At 39.2% G+C, this 21854-nt stretch overlaps 3 protein-coding genes across 3 annotated transcripts; 2 read left to right on the forward strand and 1 right to left on the reverse strand.

The window, feature by feature from the left end:
- Positions 1-1086: 1086 nt before the first annotated feature.
- On the forward strand, positions 1087-6034 carry LOC143890221 (uncharacterized). The gene is made up of 7 exons (XM_077394814.1): positions 1087-1363; positions 1448-1514; positions 4111-4157; positions 4711-4798; positions 5450-5583; positions 5673-5771; positions 5858-6034. The coding sequence occupies exons 1-7, from the start codon at positions 1142-1144 to the stop codon at positions 5930-5932; spliced, it is 732 nt and encodes a 243-aa protein (XP_077250929.1). The 5' UTR covers positions 1087-1141; the 3' UTR covers positions 5933-6034.
- A 1931-nt stretch (positions 6035-7965) lies between these two features.
- LOC143889224 (Tetratricopeptide repeat (TPR)-like superfamily protein) lies at positions 7966-9871 on the reverse strand. Its single transcript, XM_077393404.1, has one exon. The coding sequence runs from the start codon at positions 9558-9560 to the stop codon at positions 8154-8156; it is 1407 nt and encodes a 468-aa protein (XP_077249519.1). The 5' UTR covers positions 9561-9871; the 3' UTR covers positions 7966-8153.
- A 1274-nt stretch (positions 9872-11145) lies between these two features.
- Positions 11146-21213, forward strand: LOC143890222 (alpha/beta-Hydrolases superfamily protein). The gene is made up of 5 exons (XM_077394815.1): positions 11146-11354; positions 11464-11606; positions 12636-12765; positions 14001-14192; positions 20665-21213. The coding sequence occupies exons 1-5, from the start codon at positions 11202-11204 to the stop codon at positions 20872-20874; spliced, it is 828 nt and encodes a 275-aa protein (XP_077250930.1). The 5' UTR covers positions 11146-11201; the 3' UTR covers positions 20875-21213.
- The last annotated feature ends 641 nt before the right edge of the window (positions 21214-21854 follow it).

Raw genomic sequence — 21854 nt, forward strand, 5'->3', positions numbered from 1 at the left:
AAACACCCCCTTTTTTTCCGAGAAAGCTAAAATTTGCATGTTTACTTGTCTTACTTGTCTTCACCGGATTTTGAAGGAGCCAAGGTGGAAAATGTCACATCTGACACAGAAATTGGGAAAAACGATGTGGAAATGAGTCTTTTCTCACAAGTGTGAGATTCCTTTTCCTTTTATTTGGTGGGATTTGCTTTCCCAGCAAAACTGGTGAAAAAAAGGCGGGCAAGTAGTTTCTTGGGAAACCTTTTCCTGCACAGTTCCTACGCGAGTGAATTGGCGTGTGAAACATTTTCCTACATAGTTTTCCTGAATTTCTTTTCCTAATGCCACGTTAGATTCTCGGAAAAACAAGTGAACAGACCTTTATTTTAGCCAACCCCAACTAGCTTGGGACTAGGGGTGTAAACGAGCCGAGCCGAGCCGAGCTTGGCCAAGCTCGGCTCGGCTCGTTAAGTTCAAAAGCTTGGCTCGGGCTCGAACCAGGCTCAGGCTCGGCTCGGCTCGCGAGCCGCTCGTGAGCTTTAACGAGCCGGTTATAAAGTTTCGCCTCTGTGACTAGCAAAAGCAAATTTCAAAAAAAATAATGATTACAAATAAAAAGTAAAATAAGCTGATTTTATAAAGTTTTGCAAAAAAACTAATGATTACAGGCAAAAAGTAAACAGCTGGTTTTATAAAGTTTGAAATGGAAAATTACGAATAAAATGTACTAAGTTATGACAATTAATAAAAAATTACCAAAAAAATTTCAAAGTTATGACAATTACGGTTTTCGATTTTTCACAGCAGTTATTTTTGCGTTGACATTACATACTAACATCATACCATCATTACGTATTTCAGTATTTATTTTTTCCCAGGAGCTTTAACGAGCCTGGCCTAACTCGGGCTCGGCCTCGTTAAGGATTCGAGCCGAGCTCGAGCGAGCTTCCGAGCCCGAGCCAAAATTGACACCCCTACTTGGGACAAAGGCTTTATTTGAGCTGTGGAGATCACCCAATAGAGTGGGCCCCACTCTCTTCTTTTTTTTGCCGTACGTGTCACCCGAATTGCCGTACATGTCACCCTAATAAATAAAATCAGTGACATAAGATTGCCACGTAACTAGATAAAAAACGAGAGAGAGAGAGAGAGAGCAGAACGTATGGCCGCTCCGGCCATGGAAGGCGTAGCGGTGACCGCTCTTCGGTCGGTTCTGTACAGAGTCCATCGGGCTGCAGAGAGGTCCGGCAGGAATTGGGATGGAATCAGGGTTGTGGGCGTGAGCAAGACGAAGCCCATTTCCCTCATCCAACAAGTTTATGACGCTGGACACCGCTGTTTCGGAGAGAATTACGTCCAAGAGTTCATCGATAAAGCCCCTCAGGTACAAATTATTTCCCTTCTCCTCCCTCTCTTTTACCCATTATTCAAATATGTATGTGTAAAATCCCCAATCTCTTTCATTCAGCTTCCTGGAGATATTGAATGGCATTTCGTTGGGCACTTGCAGACCAACAAAGCCAAAACCCTTCTTGGTATGTTCTCATCATGATCAATTTTTTCTTGTTATTTTATGAACTGGGTACTGGATTGATTGACGCATAGCCTAGAAATCTAATGGATCATCAGGTCCCCAGGAGCAATCAAAGGAATTTTTTTAGGAAAGGAATAGTAAGAGAACCTACTTCTAATATATTGAACAAAATCAGATACATTTTTTCTACTGGATCTTGAATTTCTTGACAAAATACTTTTGTCATTCCTCTCAGTTTGCGCGTGTGTGTGTGTGTGTGTGTGTGTGTGTGTGTGAAACTTAAGGACTATTGGGATTCTTGAAGTCAATTGTGTTTTGTATAGTAGACATATGGAGTTCCTTTCTATTAGTAGTTTTAGAATCTAATTCTGTTGGAAAATTCTTCAATGCGGAGAGCAGAGGCTGTTAGAGTGACCTCAACAATCCATTTTTTTTATCGGTAAGTCCCTGTTCGTTTCAGATTATGACAACCGATGGTGAGCCCCCAATCCGATTATTGGACTCAAATTACATTAATATTCAGTCCAATAATCAGTTTGGGGCCTCACCATCGGTTATCATAATCTCAAATGAACAGGGCCTAAGCTGGGGTTAGGTAGAACCCCAAAAAATTTATTACATTCAATAGCGCAAAACACCACCCCAATACACCATAACTAAAGAAAGAGAGGAAACAAAGGGTCTCAAACAATCCAAATTCTTCGAACTAACCCTAGGAACAATAACTAGGGGAAAGGAGGAAAACAATGGGTTCCCAAAGATCCAATTTATGATGTGGATGTATCTCAATACTCAATGGGTGAGAGTTGAGTTACATAATGGGCTAGCTTGATGGGTGCATATTGGGATCTTTGTGAGCGTCTTCGGTAGGGAGTGCCTTTGTATTTCTTCTTTGGAACCTTCTCTCGTGGCTCACTTTCGGAGTCGTTGCGGTCAGTTAACAATCCATGAATTTAGGTATTATGATGACTTGCACGTTGTGATCTTCTTAAGATACCATGGGGTTCGGGTCTTGCTAGACTGACATTATTCATACACATTTACGAGTCATCTACCTGATATTTGGTGAATGCGGGCATAGAAAATCATAGTCGACTCGGCATGACCCGCTCGAGTACTCGGTTGACGCGGTCATAACTCAGGGGAGTCGAAGGAGTTTTATTGACTTTACCGGGCAAAAAACAGACTCAGACAATACCATTAAAAAAATCGGACTCAAACAAACAAGAACGCAGCCAAGGTAAATGGGATTCGACTCGGGGGAGTCCATGATGATGCGGGGAGTTTTGAAACTATGCACCCCATTTGTGTAGTAGTAGTTGGGAGTTTTACTATTAATTCACCTAGTTAACTCTGGTTTTAACTTCACCAAGATAATCCTATACTTATTTCTTTAAAGTCAATAAAGAACCCTCCATGTCAATCATTGATTCACCCTAGTCAACCTGTTTTTGCCTTGTCAATTTCTTTACTGAGTACATGTTTCTAGATACTGTTATTTACCCATTGAAGTACATGTATGGGAATCTTCTTATGTATTACAACATTGGATATGTCATTTGTCCTCGGAATATGTCATAAATCATCTCCAAGTAACTTTCTGTTGCCTCTAGAAGTATGTGGTGTGTGTATGCATGCATACTATATGTGTGAAAACATGGGGTGTAACACTACAAAGCATATCTGTAGTTATCTATTCATTACCATTAAATTGCGTACATGTATTGCATCACATATATAAATGAAAAACTTGGGTATTAATGAAACCTCTTAAAATGTTTACACACACACACACACACACACACACACACACACACTCTCTCTCTCTCTCTCTCTCTCTCTCTCTCTCTCTCTCATACAAAATTAATCAGGAGCCGGCATGTGCCTCTTTACATCTGATAATGAATTTCATCATTATCATTTAATGTTGGGCCTTGAGTGCACACTTTGATTTGGTGGATGACCATAAGCTAAATCTATTGCCCAGTGGTTCAACCCTGATTGGATAATACCGCCCCTTCATCATCAAGGGAATTTTAATGTTTTGCCAAGAGAAGCTAAAATGTCGACTTATGTAGAAACGTATCTTACTGATGTGTGTCCGTTGGGCATTTAAATATGACCATGTATGGCATCTAATGGTTTCCACTAAATCAACTATACCAATATTGTTTAGGATTAGTTGAATGATACTAGAATGTTGATCAATAAGGGATCTTATGGGTTCCGCCAAGAGAAGGTAAACTGTTGATTTTTCTTTTTATGCATGGATTTTATGGATGCGGCATCCATGTGGCATGAGACTAGGGCCATGACAAATGATTTCAAGTTTTATTAAAGCACATTATTGAGACTAGGGCCACGACAAATGATTTCAAGTTTTATTAAAGCACATTATTTTTTAATGAATCGTGTTCACGCATAGCACGTACTATTACAAAGTTAAAACTAAGTAGATAGATATTTATCTTCTTGTTGCCTTTTGTTATTCATTATCTTCCCATTATGTGGTCCATTTTTGTTCTATCTTTCCTACTCATATTTTTACTTGAGAGGATTTCAGTATGATGAATATTTGTGCTTGTTTTCCTATGCAGCTGCTGTCCCAAATCTTGATATGGTCGAAAGTGTGGACAATGCAAAGGTAAAATTTCATGTAATGAAATATCTGCCCATATAGCAATCTTTAAAATATCTCATGCTATCATTTATATTTTTTAGTATGAACTTACTGTTCTAATTGAAGTCGTAACTAGGTACAGTTCATGGTCTTTATGCATATAATATATTTCAACAACGGACATTGCAAAAGTAAATCCATTCCACACTTTCCACAGGGGGTTATGTAGTAGAGTAACCTGTAGTCAATCCATTTTCATCTCACACTGGTAATTCTGAATGGGCATTCTTAATTTGGCCTGTAACCTCTTTTTACCTAGTCTCTTTGGTAGCATGATTTTATCCTGGTATATCTGTTGTTATCTATGCATAGCTTGCTGGTTTCCAACCTGTGATTGCTATTCATTGACTATCTGGGCATGCTTGAGTCATTAGTCATTACCCACCTTCCGTTATTAATAAAAAGGAGCATCTCCTAAAATGAAAATCCCACTGGCATTTTGACATGGTGCCCATTTTTTATCTTCCATTTGTCATCACTTACCATGGTAATTTTCCATTCCTTGTGTGCTGTACAGATTGCAAATCATCTTGATCGTGCAGTTGCAAGCATTGGAAGAAAACCTCTGAAGGTTTTGGTCCAAGTTAATACCAGCGGGGAAGAATGTGAGTAGAAAAATAAAATAAATAAATAAATAATAAACTGCACAAAAAAGATAAAAAATAATTGAATAACTTTATTCATTTTAGATAGATCCACAGAGATGTTCAGTTGATATTAAAGCAATAATAAGCATAGAATTTATTGCAAAGGCAGGTAGTTGGCGCGGAGTTTAAGTTTGTCCGCTCCCATTGGTGAAAGTTATGGGATCTTCGAGAAATTATGTGGGGTCCCCTGTTTGCTGGCATTGTTACCAGTGAAAGCACCAATAGGAGTGGTGGACGCCTAATCTTTTCCACCCATTTCTCTATTTGCTCTTAACTCTTTCCTTTCTTATATTTCAATCTCATTTAGCTTCTTTTTTTTTTGCGCCCCTTACCTTGTTACTTGCTTTATTTCAACAAGTTTACTTTCTCAGTCTGGTTTATCAACGGAGCACAAGTTTCCCCTAATTTGTGGACAGAGTAATGATTAAACTATTTTCGACATAATTTTTCATATGAACTAGAGTGAGGCTCTTAGGTGTTCCTGTTTGAGTGAGTTGATTTAATAGCTCCTATAACATTGTAATTAAATTAGAGTTGTTACCTTACATCCGTACCATGCCACAGATGTGCAGATTGATCAATTAATAAACCTATGTCCTTCCATTGCAGCAAAAGCTGGTGTTGAGCCCTCAGGTTGTGTAGAACTGGCTAAGCATGTTAAGCTGGGTTGTCCAAATCTCGTGTTTTCTGGCCTAATGACAATAGGGATGCCTGACTACTCATCAACTCCGGAGAATTTCAAGGTGATCAATCTGGAACTGCTATATGTTATTGTTGTTTGTTAACCGATATTTCTATTTTCTAACGGATCGTGTGTGTTGGAATGAAACAGACATTGTCTAACTGTAGGATGGAGGTCTGCAAGGCGCTTGGAATTGCAGAAGACCAGTGTGAGCTATCAATGGGCATGTCTGGTGACTTTGAGAAAGCAGTAAGGAATATAATTACAAGTTCGAATTTAGCAGTAAGGCTGTACAAGTAGCACCAATTGATGTCTAGTGGCATGGGTTTCTGCAGATTGAAATGGGCAGTACAAATGTCAGAGTCGGTTCGACCATATTTGGAGCGAGGGAGTACCCCAAGAAAGAGTAAAGCTCGTCATCTTCATCTTAGTGCATCTTGGTGCGCACCCCTCTACTTATGTGATCATGCAGAATCTTGCAGATCAATGTTAATATTTTTTTTTTCTCACCCCTTCATAGCTTATGACCTTACTAGAGAGAATGATTTCTCCAATGCTCGTGCCTTTGAATCCTAATATCCTGTGATTATTTATGTAGTGCATTTGTTTCTTAGCATGCTGAATAATGCATGCAGTGCAAGAGCAGGTGGTAAGCTACAAGTGCTTGACATTTCTTGAACCAATTGATGAACTATATATAGTGTCTAAAGGCAAACTTTCTAAAATTTGATTATTACAACCATAGTATGAATGCTTGGATTAACTTCTGAAATAATGACTGGTGATTTTGGGCAGAAATCAGCACTGGCTTGGCCAGTTAGTGTTTTATTAAGCTTCAAGTCCCCATCTGTGGAACTAGAAGTTAAGTATTTGACCTAGTGTTGATGCCCCCTAAAGCATCTAGAATGCTGGTTAGGATCCTTCATGTTGGCCCCATTGCTTGCACCAGTGAGAGCGGATTATTCGCCAATTAGAATATAGTTCAAATGCTTCTTTCTAATTGCCAAAATATCTCAGAGCCATGCTTTTGCTTCTTTTGCGGCATAATATACAGTAAACTATGTGTATTAAGATGAGGATGGTCAGACCATACCTAAGCCATCCATCATGTTGGATGTTGAGTGGTGGGGCCCACTGTGCAAAACACTTACAATGTATTTTATTTTCTTTCTGGTAAGCCAGATTTAACAAAAGGGATTGCCACTTAATTAACCTAATTTATGTGGTAAGTTTAGAAATAGGGACATAATACCTGCCCTCTGTTGTTTTGATATTGCAAGACTTCCTGTCTGGTCTAGTGGTCTGTATTTGCCATCCTGGCCTTGGCGTCCTGCTAGGGCGTCTTCCAGAATTTAACCCAGGTGAACATCTCCAAACCCAGATCTATGAAACGTAATCCGGAAACAATGACTATTCATGAACTAGAGAATTGTAATAAATCAAATTCAATTATTTAGAGTAATTCTAACTATGGCAAGAATGGGTGTATTTGAGGGAACAATCTTTGGACTCAAGATCCAAGACGAACCGAACGATCCTCAGTCTAAGATGTAGAATCAGAGATGGGAAACATATAGATTAGACCCTGTTTCGTTTTGGATTTTGAGTTCAAAGCCGATTGCTGGAATCAAAATCAAATGCAATTTTGAATGTATAATTATCAGTTTTGGACTCAAAATCCCTTGGGCCGTGTTCAGCAATTATTCTCATTATCCGGCTGGAAGAGCGGATGAAACGGACTGGAGAATGAGAAACGCTGGAATCAGATCCTGGCTTAAATATGGGTGAAAACTCGTTCTCCCAAACTGTTTTGCAGGGATATGGAGAAATGGGCAAAAATGCATCTAGTTTACCAAACCAGATCTTCCTGGTTCTCTTAGTTTTTTCTCATCCTCCTCAAGGCAAAAATGAGAGAACGTGATGCAGAAAATACGCTAATAAGTGGCATATTTGCCAATTAGGATCTCTAGGCATTTATTTTCCATGTTATTTAGTTTCCTCAATTTCTCTTCACGGTGCTGCATCATAAGGCCCGTAAAGAATAGTTGCAGAACACGCCCTTGCAACACTCGCAAGGGACGCCCCCTCAACTTCCATCTCATAGTCACCCACTCTTCACTCAAAAGGTTTCTAGACTGGTAGCTTACAACTACCCATTGCAGATTAGATAATTATGACAGTTCCTCCTTTTGGGGCTCTGTCTCTCAGCAGCGACCCGTGTTCAAAGATCCACAGATCAACTGATACGGTTTTTTTTTTTTTTTTTTGAATGACATAGATCCACAGATCAACTGATACTGGCATTCTCTTTTCATCTCAATTGAGTGTATCCCCTGATGATCTTAAGAAACCAAGCAGAAACTTTCAGGGGATGGAAAGTGATGTCGATTACCAAAATACAGACAGCAAATACCCTCATCAGTAAGTAAAGGATGTTTTATGAAACTATAACTTTTTACATGGAACATTTTTATTTCAAAAATAAAAATTTTTCTTGCTTTAAAGCAAAATTGTAAAGGGCGTGGGTTCCACCACGTCTAGCCAAACCCAGTCATGAGAACATGTTTTAAGTACTTGAATCATGATAACAACAAAATTAGCCATTCAATAAGTTTGAAACTTCAACCTCATTTATATCATTTGTACTTTACTGATCCCTGCAATCTTCTTGATTCCTGCCTTCAGCATCACTTCCCTCAACTCAGCAGCATCCTCCCATCTTCCTACGCCTGCATACATATTCGACAACACCACATACCGCCCAGAATGTCTCGGTTGCAACATAAGCAACCTTCTCCCTACTTCGTCCCCCAATTCGACATCTCCATGAACCTTACAAGCGCCCAAAAGAGCCCCCAAAACAGAACCTTCTGCCTTCACCGGCATTCTCATAATAAATTCGGACGCCTCCCGTAGAAGCCCTGCCCTACCCAGCAGATCAACCACACACCCATAGTGTTCCATCCTCGGAACAATGGCGAAATCTTGCTTCATCGACTCGAACCACCTCAACCCCAATTCAACCAGCCCAGCACGAGCGCACGCTGTCAGCACCCCAACATATGTGAGCTCATTTGGCCGCAGTCCTTCGGCCCTCATTTTGTCAAATGTCTCTAAGGCCTCTGTTTCCCTACCATTAGAAGCCAAAGCTGAGATCATAGCATTCCATGTGCATACCTCTCTCTCGGGCATTCCGTTGAACAGTTTACGAATGCACCTTAAACAACCACTTTTGCCATACATATCAATCAATGCTGTTCCAATAAAAGCTGTTAGGTGAATCTCGTTCCTTATTATATAAGCATGGATCTGTTTTCCTTGATGTAAGGCTCCCCCTTCATCAGAATTCGCACATGCAGATAGGACGCTAACCAATGTAGCTTCATTGGGTTTCTCATTGTTTGTCATCATGTTCTCAAACAATTGAATTGCTTCACGAAAACGCTGATTGGTTGCGAACCCATTGATCATACTAGTCCAAGATACCACATCCCTTTTGGTCATCTGCGTGAATAGTACAAGAGCAGAGTCTGCATTGCCGTTCTTGCAGAGGGCGTCAAGCATCGAATTGCAAGAAACTAAGTCCGGTTGGGGAATTTCATCAAACGCTAGGCACGCATTGGGTAGCTCCTCGAGTTGCGCATACAATTTAACAAAGCAGCTTTTAATGAATTGGTCAGTTGACAATCCGCGCCTGACGACTTGGGCGTGGATGGATCTTGCTGTAGAGGTAGATGATAGGGAGGCAGCTTTGATGAGGGAAGGGAAGGTGTGGTTGTTGGGTGGGGCTTGGTAGGTGAGCATTTGGGTGAAAAGGAGTATGGCCTGTAGTGGGTTTCCAATATGGAGATGGGCTCTAATGAGTGTGTTGTAAAAGAAGGTGCTTCTTATATTTGGATTTGAATTTGAATTGGGACGTTGGTGGTGGTCGAAGAGGAGGCCTGTTGTGATCAAAAGGGTTTGGATGCGATTTAAATGGTGGGTGTGTTTGCAGCAGTGTTGGAGAAGTTGTAGCAAGTAATGAGGAGTGTATAACATGCCCCTGCCCTTTCTGTTGCCTTGATATTTTCATAACCCCACACCCCTCCTCAATAGATTTACACATAGATCTTGAGGGCTTTGTAAAATGAATTCATTATTCTCTGCTGCTCGTCATCTTCCAGGATATCCAAAGCCAGGCCTATCAAATGGATGGTTCAGATCATTCAAAGGTTGGAGACCCCACTATGTTGTAGTGGATGCGGTCCTGCCATAGCGAAACATTCATCCCATTATTAAATTAAAGATGATACTATGAGATGCACTTAATCTTAAGAGTTTTCATTAGGTGTAGTGATTGAGCCTCACTACATGATTATAGCATCACCTGAATCATTCATTGAATGGGCCCTGAGTGTTCAATCCATAGCTTTAAATCGATCAATTAAAATAAATAGAGTGGCAATCCAAATTCTTCCCGTATTAAATGTTTTGGATTTATCTTGTCGAGGGATTCTTGGATTATGGTATCTCAGTGGTCAGGCTCACCAATAAACAATCCAGATTATGTTGACCATATCTGCCAGGCCTTATTAGTGTCTGAAAATACAAAAGCGGGCCAAAATGCAGCCAGCATAAATCCTAGTTAACTTGAATTGTATTTTTTTTTTTTTTTTTTTGGGAAATTTACAGATAGACCCTGTGTGGTTTGGCCATTTTCCGCTTTAAACCCTGTGGTTTGGAAGTTACCAAAGACACTCCTCAACTTTCTTACATTTTTAAGTAGACCCCTCCGTTGACGGTCCGTTAGTTTAACTTGGCGGAATGACTAAAACTAACCATGGTTAATATTTTGAAAATAGAAATACCATTTATCACTGGTTTTAAGCCATTTGCAAAAAGATTAGGGTTATGCCATTTTCCATCGTCGCCGCCACCACGTCCACCGCCGTCACTTCCACCATAGACAATGAAACCCCACCCCATGGCTACATCAAACCCACATTTCAAGAAGAAAAAAAAACATTGATGAAAACAAAACAAAATTCCATAAAATATTAGGGTTTATGTGCAAATCATAATAATGATGTGAATGAAGACAAATAAAACTCCTAAATCGAGGGTATATGTTGATAAATAAACAAGGGTTTGAATCAAACCCTAATTTTCAGTTTTAAAGTATGATAACCCTAATTTTAGTTGGAGAAGACGAGGGCATAACAATCATTTTCCCTTTTCCGTCCACTCTGTCACTTAAAAAAAAAAACTCACGAAAAGTTGAGGGGGGGTCGTTTATAACTTCCAAACAACAGTGTTTAAAGCGGAAAATGGCCAAACTACAGGAGGTGTATATGTAATTTTCCCTTCTTTTTTAATTTTTTAATTTTTTTTCATTCCATTGTTAGGGAAATCAGAATAGAAATGCCGATTCCGATTCCAATTCCTGATTCAAGCAATCCAAATGTAGCCAATTGGTTTTAGATCTCATGCTGCTAAAACCAATGGCTTAAAGACATATCTTAAAGGACGTTATTTTCATTATTGATGTATAGATGATCGGATTACCGTACACGTGGCAGTGCTTCGACCCGTACGATGAATGTTTGATGATCGTTCAAAAGTCTGTCGTTTCCTAAAAAAAAAACCCACAAGAAACATCTGGAACGTTCTAGCGTTCTCCTAAACAGTATACTGGCATAAATGGCGTTGCTCTTAGCATCTAAAACCCTCTCCCTCGTACGGCATCGCACATTTCCCTCTCCAATCTCTAAATTTCGGACTCCAATTCGTTCCATGGCGGATTCTGCCTCTTCTCACTTCCAGAAAGTCCAGATTCGCAGAGGCGATGATACTGTGAGTCTTTTGATTATACATTCAAAGCATTTTCTCTCTTACTTTTGATTAATAAAACGAATCTGATGTTCTCTCATCTTTTTCTTCTTCTTTTTATGGTTTTCGTTAGATATTTGATGCGTACGTGGCAGGCAAAGACGATGCTCCTGGAATAGTGGTTTTGCAGGAGTGGTGGGGGGTCGATTTTGAGGTCAAGAACCATGCTTTCGACATTGCCAAATTTGATTCTGGTTATAAAACCCTCATTCCAGAGTAATAACATCCCCCCCCCTTTTTTTTGTTGTTGTTGTTTTGCTTTGCTTCCAATACAATGTTTTGGTGTGCAGGGTTTTAAATTGCCACCACGGAAATCAAAATATTTCGGTTTCATAGAAATTTCGGCCAAAATCATGTTAAATTAGGTTAAAAATTTTGGTATTTTTAAAATTTCCATTGAAATGTCTAAAATTTTGGCAATTTCCATGGAAATCTATAACATTTAGGTGGGGATTTTGTAGGTAAGGGTGATTTCGGCAATTTCGATTGAATTTCAGCGAAATCCTGTAAAAATCCTGTTCATGGTGTATTTCGTTTCGGGCTAGGGCCGAAATTCTGGATTTCGGCCAAAATTTAAAACCATGGTAATATGGTTTTCTCATAGAATATAAAAGATCAGATCTAGAAAATTGCGTAACTACCTAAAACTAATTAGAAATTCAAAATATATGACTAAAAATAACAAAAAACTAAGTAGCTTAATCTACTACAATGTTCTAAAAAGCGCTGGACGGCTAACTGACCTCCCAGTGCCCAGGCCGCCTAAGCGGCGCCTAGGCATTTCGAGGCGTTTTTTTTTTTATATATATTAATATATTTTCATAATTTCTTACATTTTTTATATAAAATACAAATACTTGAATACATAACAATCTAAACCATTTTATGCATAAGCACTAAACATTAAATAATAACAAAAAGTCAAAAACGCCCAGGCCCTGGGCGGCCGCCTAATAACACCCAGGCGGTGAGACCGCTTTTTAAACGCCCAGAGCCCTGGGCGGTGCGTTTTTTCTGTGCCCAGCGCCTAGGCGGCGGCTGCCTTTTAGAACAGAACAATCCAATGGTCAGGTGTCTTTTCATATCTGATCTTATATATTCTAACATATTTATTTTGATTTTGGTGTCCAAGAAGCAGGAATGTATTTTGAAATTGCCATCTAAAAATTGTTTACTTCTCTTTGCAAATTTAGCCATTAGGGTTCAATTTTGCGAATATAGGTTGTGATTGTTTTTGTTTTCCAGTTTGTATCGTGGGAAGGTTGGTTTGGATGTAGCTGAAGCACAGCATTTAATGGATGGTTTAGATTGGAAAGGTGCCATTGAGGATATACGTGCTTCTGTCAGCTGGCTCAAAGCTAATGGTTCAAAGAAGGTGTGTATTACTTCCTTTTTTTTTGTCTAATAATCTTGTTGGCGACGATCCATTTGTAGAATTTATTTTCGGGGGGGGGGGGGGGGTTGGGGGTGGGGGTGGGGAGGGGAGGTATTACTTCCTTTTTTTTGTCTAATAATCTTGTTGGCGACGATCCATTTGTAGAATTTTTTTTTTTTTTTTGGGGGGGGGGGGTGGGGGTCGGGAGGGGAGGAATGGAATTGGTGTGTTCTGGCTTCCAGAATTTGATTTTGAATCCATAACTAAATAAAGAAAGTTTCATTTTCTCTATGAATTGCTGAGATCTAGACTGTCTCATGACTGCAGTTTAGCTCTGAATAGAACAATAAAAGATCAATACTGGTAGATGAGAGGTTGGTATTTGCTTTTGAACTACTCTAAATGTCTTGGGACTCGAAGCTCAATTATTCTACATAAGCACGGGTATGTTTGTAGTAAACTGCAAAGCTTGAGAAATCATCCAGACGTAACATATGACTGTTGGAAATTATTGGAATATGACAGTTTCAAATTATTGGAAAATCACCCTAGATTGTAGTGATCTCTTTGGATACTGCCAAAATCAATCCATGTTTGCAAGTTAGATTATTTTAAGTTAATTTTATTTGAAAATAGGACGTTAATGCCTAATTGGAAACCATTAAGCATATAATTTAAAGATAGATATCACCCCTTATAGGTACCTTCATCCCATGTTTTTGCCTTATTTAACTCCCTCCTCTTTATCATTGTCTCCTCCGATCACTTATAACATGCTGGGGCGGGCAATGGAAGGGAATTCAAGTAATGCCTCTACATGTGGTCATTGATTAGCTATCATAGTTGAATAGATTATGTCGATGTGGTGATTGGGCTGGAGGTGTCGTTTAATCATGTAATGCAAGAGACAAACAATATAGCAGATTCTTTAGCCAAAGAAGTACTAAGATTGATCTATATATCACACACCAAGCTTTGTCCTTGATGTAATTGCTTTGTATCTGTTTATACGCTTTAAAGTTGTCATTTCCCATGTATTAAAGGAAAATCTTTCTTAAACAAATGCATAAAAGGGAAATGAAACACCTGTGCTGGAAGTGGATCAGGAATATCCAAAAAGCCCAAAATCTTACAGAAGATGAATTTAAACTTCGTTTCAAATGAAGTGATGCTTTTAATTGAATTCATTTGAATTGATCTGCCTAAGGCTTCTACTTTCATTTGTGTTTCAATAGGTAGGTGTGACAGGATATTGCATGGGTGGTGCTCTGTCCATTGCAAGTGCTGTTCTGGTCCCTGAAGTTGATGCTGTTGTTGCTTTCTATGGAGTCCCCTCGTCAGAGCTTGCAGATCCCTCAATGGTTAAGGCACCAGTGCAGGCTCATTTTGGGGAGCTTGATAACTTTGTCGGCTTTTCAGACATCATGGTATCTTTGCTCGACATTTTCAGCTTACATTAATAAAGTATATTTAGCTTTTTGTAAAATAACTATTCTCAATTGAGGAAAGGGTTTCTGTGCTCGCGCTCGAGCACAAAAACGGGAGAACCCCGGGGGGGTGGGGGGGTGAGAGGGTTGCACATTTTTGGGTGGGATCCAAAGCATTCATTTGATGGGCCCTTTCATGGATAGGGTGTCCACCAAAAATCAGCTCCATTGGATCACCTTAGGGTGTCTATTTGTGGGCCCAAAAAATGGGAAGATAGTGGACAAATAATATCTGTCCATTTTTGGCCCCACAAATGGACACCCTATGGTGATCCAATGGAGCTGATTTTTGGTAGGCTCCCCATCCGTGATGGGGACTTTCAAATGAATGCTTAGGATCACCCCCCCCCCCCCCCCCCACCAACACACACACACACACAATGGGCCCCACGCTTGTTTCTGTGCTCGAGGGCAGAAACCCTTTCCTCTTCTCAATTTTGAATTATTTATATTTCCTTAATTTGCTTGTTTAGAAGATACTTAACATTAAACTCAATTTGGTCAAACTGAAAAACAACCTGGATTTTTCATTTTGAAATTTTGGATGTGTGAACACATTTGTATTTAAATAAAATATGTTTACGTTTTGTAAAATAAATATTCTCAATTTTGAATTATTTATGCTTCCTTGACTGCCTTGTTTAGAAGATACGGTGGCTTGCTTGTACTTGCCTTTTCATTCTTTGATTCCTTGCTTGACTCTATTTGATTTTCGAGGTCATCTTTTCCTTCTCCCTTATACTCCAAAAATATAAGAATGTTCAGAATTATTTATTTTTCCCTAGCTGGCTTGTTTAGAAGATACTTATACTCCTTGTAACACTAGCGTAACTCCGACTTTTTAATGTCATTTCCTGGGGAACTTTTTTTTTAACTTCTTTAGAGTGAACTTATTGTCATATGGTGTGAATAGAGGTAGATGAAATTGATCGTGTCAAGGGTGAATTTGGCAGCAATTTTGATTCTTCCGTGCACAAAATGGAAAAAAGTATCATTAATTTAAGAAACATATAAAATTATTAGTTGTCAAATAAACATATTACCTCCGTAAGAGTTCAAAAAGTGGATAAGGGTACATACTTCTGGAGTCTGGACTACATCAAATAAATTATAAATATGTGTCTATCCCTTCTATAAGAATTGTGAAAATTTCTCAGGTTTTATTTCACCCATTCAAGCACAAGGTGCAAACATCAAGTCAATTCTAAAAAATTTACGTGTCTGACCTGAAGATCAAAAGGAAGATCTTCATTATACAATCTTGTTGAAAAATAATTAATCTTCGGACACCATTTGACAAGGCATTTATAGTTCCAACGGTGTGGCCAAGATTCTACACTAATTTAGAGAGAGTTTATTGATAAGGAAAGATGAAGGAATATATTTTGTAGAGAAATATATAAGTTTTCATTTATTACTTGCTCATAAACTTCATGAGTCTAAGATATTACTTCAATTTTTTGAGCAAATGATGCGGGAATTGATCACGATACTTCAATTTTTTTGAGCAAATGATTTGGGGATTGATCAGTTTTTCTTCATCTAATGCTGATTATTTTGTTGAACCTGGTTAAAGTTGCAGATGTTTGATTTTTAAATGAATCACCAAAAATGTCTCAAAAGAGTCACCCAAACTGTATCTTAATGGCTATGCTATGAATAAACAAAACATATGATGGCAAGATCAGTGTACGGAAATGTGCTACGGATAAGGTCGGGTTTTTTTATACCCTTCATCATCTTCCGTCCCATATCTTCTGGATTGTTTGCTCAAAACTATTTCTCAAATGGGATGAAAGTGTGATTTTTCCATGATTTATGCAAAGCAAATGATTTGTGCGGAGACTAGACAGTGGAAGCACTAATATAGGCAGGGAGACCAAGTTGCTAGAACAAGAACTGAAAGAGAAACTAGTTGAGCAATGGCAGAGGTAGCCCAATTCCCTGAAATGGAGAACAAGGATAAAAATAAACAATGAATCATATGGGGGGTACTTCGCATGTGAGTGGGAGGGAGATATCCTATATAAAGGAGTAATGATCAACAATTGAAAGCTTAGATATTTGTTTGTTGTAATGAGATATAGGAGGACATCAGCTTCCCTTTATATTAATTTTGAAAGCACTTGCTTGCACAGTCGCTAGGCAATTTGTTAGGCACTATCTTTCATGATCTCGTTGTTGTGTCTAGACGATAGTTGCTAGAATGGGAAGTGAGTGCGAGACGCGAAAGTGAAAAGCGAGGGACTTAGGAAAGAGAAAATCGTGAAAAGTTCTAAAGAGCACAAAGAACAAATGTGTGAAAAGCATCATTGAAAGTCAACATGAAGGATGTACAAGCCTAAGCATCATTGGAAGCGAACAAGAAGTACATAGAAAGAGAATGATTGTAGTATGTTAGGGAGGCAGGTCTACTATAGGTAAGGATTACAGGTAAAAAAGAAGACTTAGTGACTAATTAGGATTACGAGTGTTAAGAATTTACAGCTTCACATGTTTTATTCACATATATTTAATGTTAATGTTTTGTAAAAAGATCCACATAATTGTCATTTGAAACTTAAAGGTGAGTTTTCAAGTTTTAAATGCACTCTTTTAAAAAAAAATAAAAAAATGAGATCCTTCAGCAAAACATATTCTTCGAGGAAGAAATTATCACCCAAATAGGAACTGCACTCTTAGTTAATAGGAAACACTGGAATTGTTTGGGAAGCGCTCTTCCCCTAAATTTGGAAAGCGACAAGAACTTAGCTTCTAAAGTGAGTTTCTGGGGAAGCAAGCTTCCCATCCAACTAGGAAGTTTCCAGTAACTATGGTCTAGACTCCAGAATGTTGTGTGCATGGTCGAGTCTTAGGTTTTGACAACTTGATGAAAAAAAAAAAATGTATGAAAAGAGGCCTGTTGACTACGGAAATTAGCTTACCACATGGCTAAAATGTCTGGAATTAAGACATTTGTTACTGATCTAACAAGGATACCCTGATTTTACCCCCAAACTTGTGGTAACTCGTGACTTAATAAGTCATGGATAGCAGTGGCAGTGGCCTATATGTCCTCCTTTTCAATTTTAGCCAGGACTCAGAAGTGCTTTTGTAGATTCTGCTCATACGCTGACCAGTTTCTCAGTTCCATTCTAACTACAAAACATTTTTTATAACTTTCATTGGCCATTAATAATTGTGTATTTTTTATCTGTTGTTATTTTAGGTCCTATATTCTAAAATTCCTATCATGTGTGTTGTATCCTTTGCTTGAGCTGAGATGGTTCAAGGTGAGTGAGAAATCTTGACTGCCGCATGGATTTTACCCTGTTTAGGGTGGTGTATCAAACTGTTGACTCATTGATGCCCTCTTGCAGCTCCTGAATTCTATACATATTTTATTGATTGAAAGCATTTGTTCATTTTGTGTATATTATGGTGATGGAAAGTGGGCCCAATGTAAGTGGGGTGTTTGCTTTCCTTGATTGATAGATCTTTGATTAGATGGTAGTACAATCACCGATGCTGAATTCTCTCTATGGCAGTTTCACGCAGGGTCATTTTCCTTTGAGTATATATTTTTTGAAAAGACAAGAATCTTTTTTAACATCATCAAATAGAAAAAAAAAGAATCTTTATCAACACCAAAAACATAGCACTTACAGCTGGGGGAGAGTTTACCCAATGTATAATACAGATCCGGATGCTCCCCATTTTGCCAAGAGATCAGCCATCGCATTGGCACTCCCAGGGATAAAGGGGAGTGAAAAAGTGTTGTGATTACGGTCACATAAATCTCTAATTTCCTGGATGATGTCGGAGAACCTCAATTACCCCAACTTATCGTTTCTAGCTCATTATATTACATTGTATGAGTCACTCTAAACCTCTATCTGAGAGTCATTGCAGTGAGTAGCAGCCAGCCATAGACCCATAGATAAAGCTATCGCCTCAGCCTCATTTGAGTTTTTCCTGGTGATATGACCAGATAATGCAAATACCATATCGCGAAGATGATTTCTGATTATCACCCCACCAGACCCAGTTTGTCCAGAGACTCACCATTAAGTTTTAGTTTGAACAAGTTGGGGTGAAAGGTGTCCATCTCTAATGATCACATCCCAGATTCGGTAGATATCTTGGGAGGAATAGTTATAAAATTCCTGTTGGCCCATTGAATGATTAGGCATCTAACTTTCCTAGTAGTCCATAGGAGGGATTTTTCCTTACCATCAAACAACCTTCGGTTCCTTTCAAGCCAATGTAACCCCACCACCACGAAGGGGGTCATACTTTGAAGGATGTACCCCTTCTCGCTAAGGTGACAGTAGTTCACTCTAACAGCGACAGGGAGAGTAATGCCCATATGATCTTAAACCGCCCATGGATCCTGCTCCAAACTTCCCTTGCTGCCCTGCAGTAGATGAATATCTGTTTGCAGGTTTCTTCATCCATCTCTCATAATATGCATCTGTTTACTACAGTGCACCTCTTCCTCTTAAGGATGTCAATATGGTTGATCTTCTTGTAAGTTGCTGTACACCAGAAACTATATGGACCTTGGGCGGGGGACTTGCTACCCACACACTTTGGACTAACTATGCAGCTGATTGGGACAAGGTTATTAAAGTAATTTTCCATTATGTAAGGAGTAAGAAAGTGATAAAAGAGCTCTCCCAATGGTGGGAAGGCTCACGACTTTTCCCCATTTTTTTCTTCCTTTCCTCTTTTTTCTTGCTTTCATCATAATATGGTACTAGTGCAATCTGACTCCTAGGAGATTAGATCCAAGCACTCCATGGGAAGTACCTCTAGACCCTCAACATTTTTTGGTTTATTTCCTATTTGGTTTGAAAAAGAAGGTTTTTTCTTATATCTGTATGACTGGAACCATCAGGTGTATGACTAGAAAGAACCTTCTAAACCTCTCCAAACATTGGCTCATCTAATAATGCCCTTATTTCACTGGGTGGTTGTCTTTCCTGACTTCTCCGGCATTTCAGAGTCATTTATTTGGCGCTCTTGGACTGTGGTCCAATTGAGTAGGTCAGTGGTGGATAAATCTTCCCCTAAGTGGTCTTCTACTCCTAGGTCTTTAAGTTGGACTTTGATGGTTCTAGCATAGGAATCCCGGTCTCTATATGTATTGGACGCCTTCTCCGCAATGTCGAGAATGAAGTCCGGTGGGCCTTCTCTGGTCCAATTGGGGATAAATCTTCTAATGATGAGTGGATCAGGCTCTTTGGCTGGAATTCGGCTCATGTACCTGGACATCCTTGATTTTCTTATTGTTGAAGGTGACTCTTTCAACATGATTCGCTGGTTGAGGAAGGGGGCGAGCTACCCTTTGGAGATTTGCCAGCACCATTGAGGAAAGGATTGGATAGGGTTGGGGGGTAATCCATGTCATTTCAATACATTTGATGCTCGGCTAATTGTGTTACTGATCATTTAGCCCAATTTGGTTGGGTCAATAAAGTTGCTTCTGAAACCTTTGATCATCACCCTCCTCAATGTGGTCTTTTATTTGCCTTTTTTCCCCCTTTGGTTTAGCTTTGTTTCTGACCAGTTCGGTCATTGAGATTGACCTTTTTCTAATTAAAAAAAAGAAAGAATAAGAAACAACAAACGGATCTCTTAACCCCAGACATTACAATTTATTTTTTCATTCATTATTGGCTCTATGAGACAATATCTGAGCCTCTTCTGTAAGACCCCGGACCAGTTCAGTAAAACAAGAACAGAGAAACAACAGACTCAAATGATGGGGAAGCTAGAGCACTACAAACATGACTCTGGATTTTCACACCAAATCTTGACAGTCCCATTCAGAGGCAAAAGTGCAATCAATTAATCCATGGTGTCTTGCACTGATCTTCCTAGAGATTATAATTGATGCTCTCTGATGAATCCTCAATTAAACCATTGCCCAAGATTGGCAAATGACGAAGTGGACCGTTTGGCAAGGGAACACGTTGATAGAAGCGATTGAGTAAGTAGCAATCTTTTCCTTCTGGCTTAATTCTAAGCCATGTTGTTATATGACATCTCATCCTCCCTTTTTGTACTATTCTGTTTATTTCTTTACTAGAAGTTACCATGCTACCCCCCTGTGCCAAAAAAAAAAAAAAAAAACCAGAGAAACCCACATGTGGAGCTAAGGAAACTCAATATCCAATTAGCTTCTGATGAGTACTTACTGGACTTTGTGGTCTATAATAGAATGTGGAGCCAAACAAACTCGTGTAATCCTTATTTGTTTTGATAGAAATACTTCCTTCACTTGTGGTCTATAGTACCACGAAGAGATATCTCTGTTCAATATTTATTTGTTGTGCATTGATATATTTGGGGAAGAATGAAGTTGCTAGGAGTTAAACCACCAACATTTTTGGTTATTTATAGTTATTATTTCTTCTCTTTTTTTCAGGCTGCTAAATCTCTGGAGGAAAAACTGAAATCCTCAGGCGTTCCTTATGAGGTGCACATCTACCCTGGCGTCGGGCATGCCTTTATGAACAGATCTCCTGATGGTGTCAAGAGAAGGAAGGAAATGGGAATAAACGATGAGGACCAGGACGTTGTTGATTTGGCATGGTCTCGCTTCCGTTCTTGGATGACTCTCTACTTATCTCCATGACCATCGTATTCCCTTTCTATCTGAACTGTCTTAGATTAATTATCATCTAGTTAAAGAGCAGCTTTCAATAAAAATTTATGCCTGGTTGAAATTTGTGAGGTTTGGAGTTGAAATAAAGATATTAGTAATGATGGTTGCTGTTCATTTTAGTAGAGCAGGTGAAAGAAAAAAAAGGGCATTCTTGTATCTGAATGGACTCTGTTGGGATTTGGTGTGTTGAGCACCTGAAAATCTGAAACTTCTCCCATTTCCAAACATTGTGTGATCTAATCATGAACACATGGAGTGCTTTGTTATTTTATGAATGAATGTGGTCGAGTAGTGTACTTTCTGCTTTGACACCGTCAATGGGCTGTATTATACAGTGGGATAGAATAAATAATGTATGCCAATGTATTGCAAATCCATCTTTTGGACATTGTTGAGCAAAACTAGAAGTGAGACAATTTTAATGCAATTTTGTGAGACAATCAGTTTTAGACTCTAAATCGGTTATAAAAATCCAGAACAAGCAAGGCCTAAGCTTGGCTATATGCAAAGGGCATGCAAAGGGCGTCTCGGAACGATTTTTGGACGTCATATTTTCTATCTCTTGCATGGCACATTTGGAAGTATAGGAGTGCGCTAACTAGGGGTGCAACTCGGGTTGAGGCCAACCCTAACCCAACCCGAGTTAGCATTCCCTCAACCCTAACCTGACCCAACCCGAGCATCGGGTTGAGGATGGTCAACCCTAACCCAACCCGCCTCCAAATCGGGTCGGGTTGAGTCGGGTTGGGATCGGGTCATCTACGACCAAACAAAAAAAATGCAAGAAAGAAAAACATAATCCTGAGAAAATCATGATAAAATTAGAAGACGGAGGTCGGGTTCGGGTCGGGTTGCCAAGGCCTCAACCCTAACCCAACCCAAAATTAAATAGGGTTGGCTTTTCCCAACCTAACCCAAGAAAATGCAAACCCAACACCTGCCAAAATCGG

This window comes from Tasmannia lanceolata, unplaced genomic scaffold (assembly GCF_043159265.1).
Source record: "Tasmannia lanceolata isolate RefF3 unplaced genomic scaffold, GAP_Taslan_0.1 ptg000013l, whole genome shotgun sequence".
Lineage (NCBI taxonomy): Eukaryota > Viridiplantae > Streptophyta > Magnoliopsida > Canellales > Winteraceae > Tasmannia > Tasmannia lanceolata.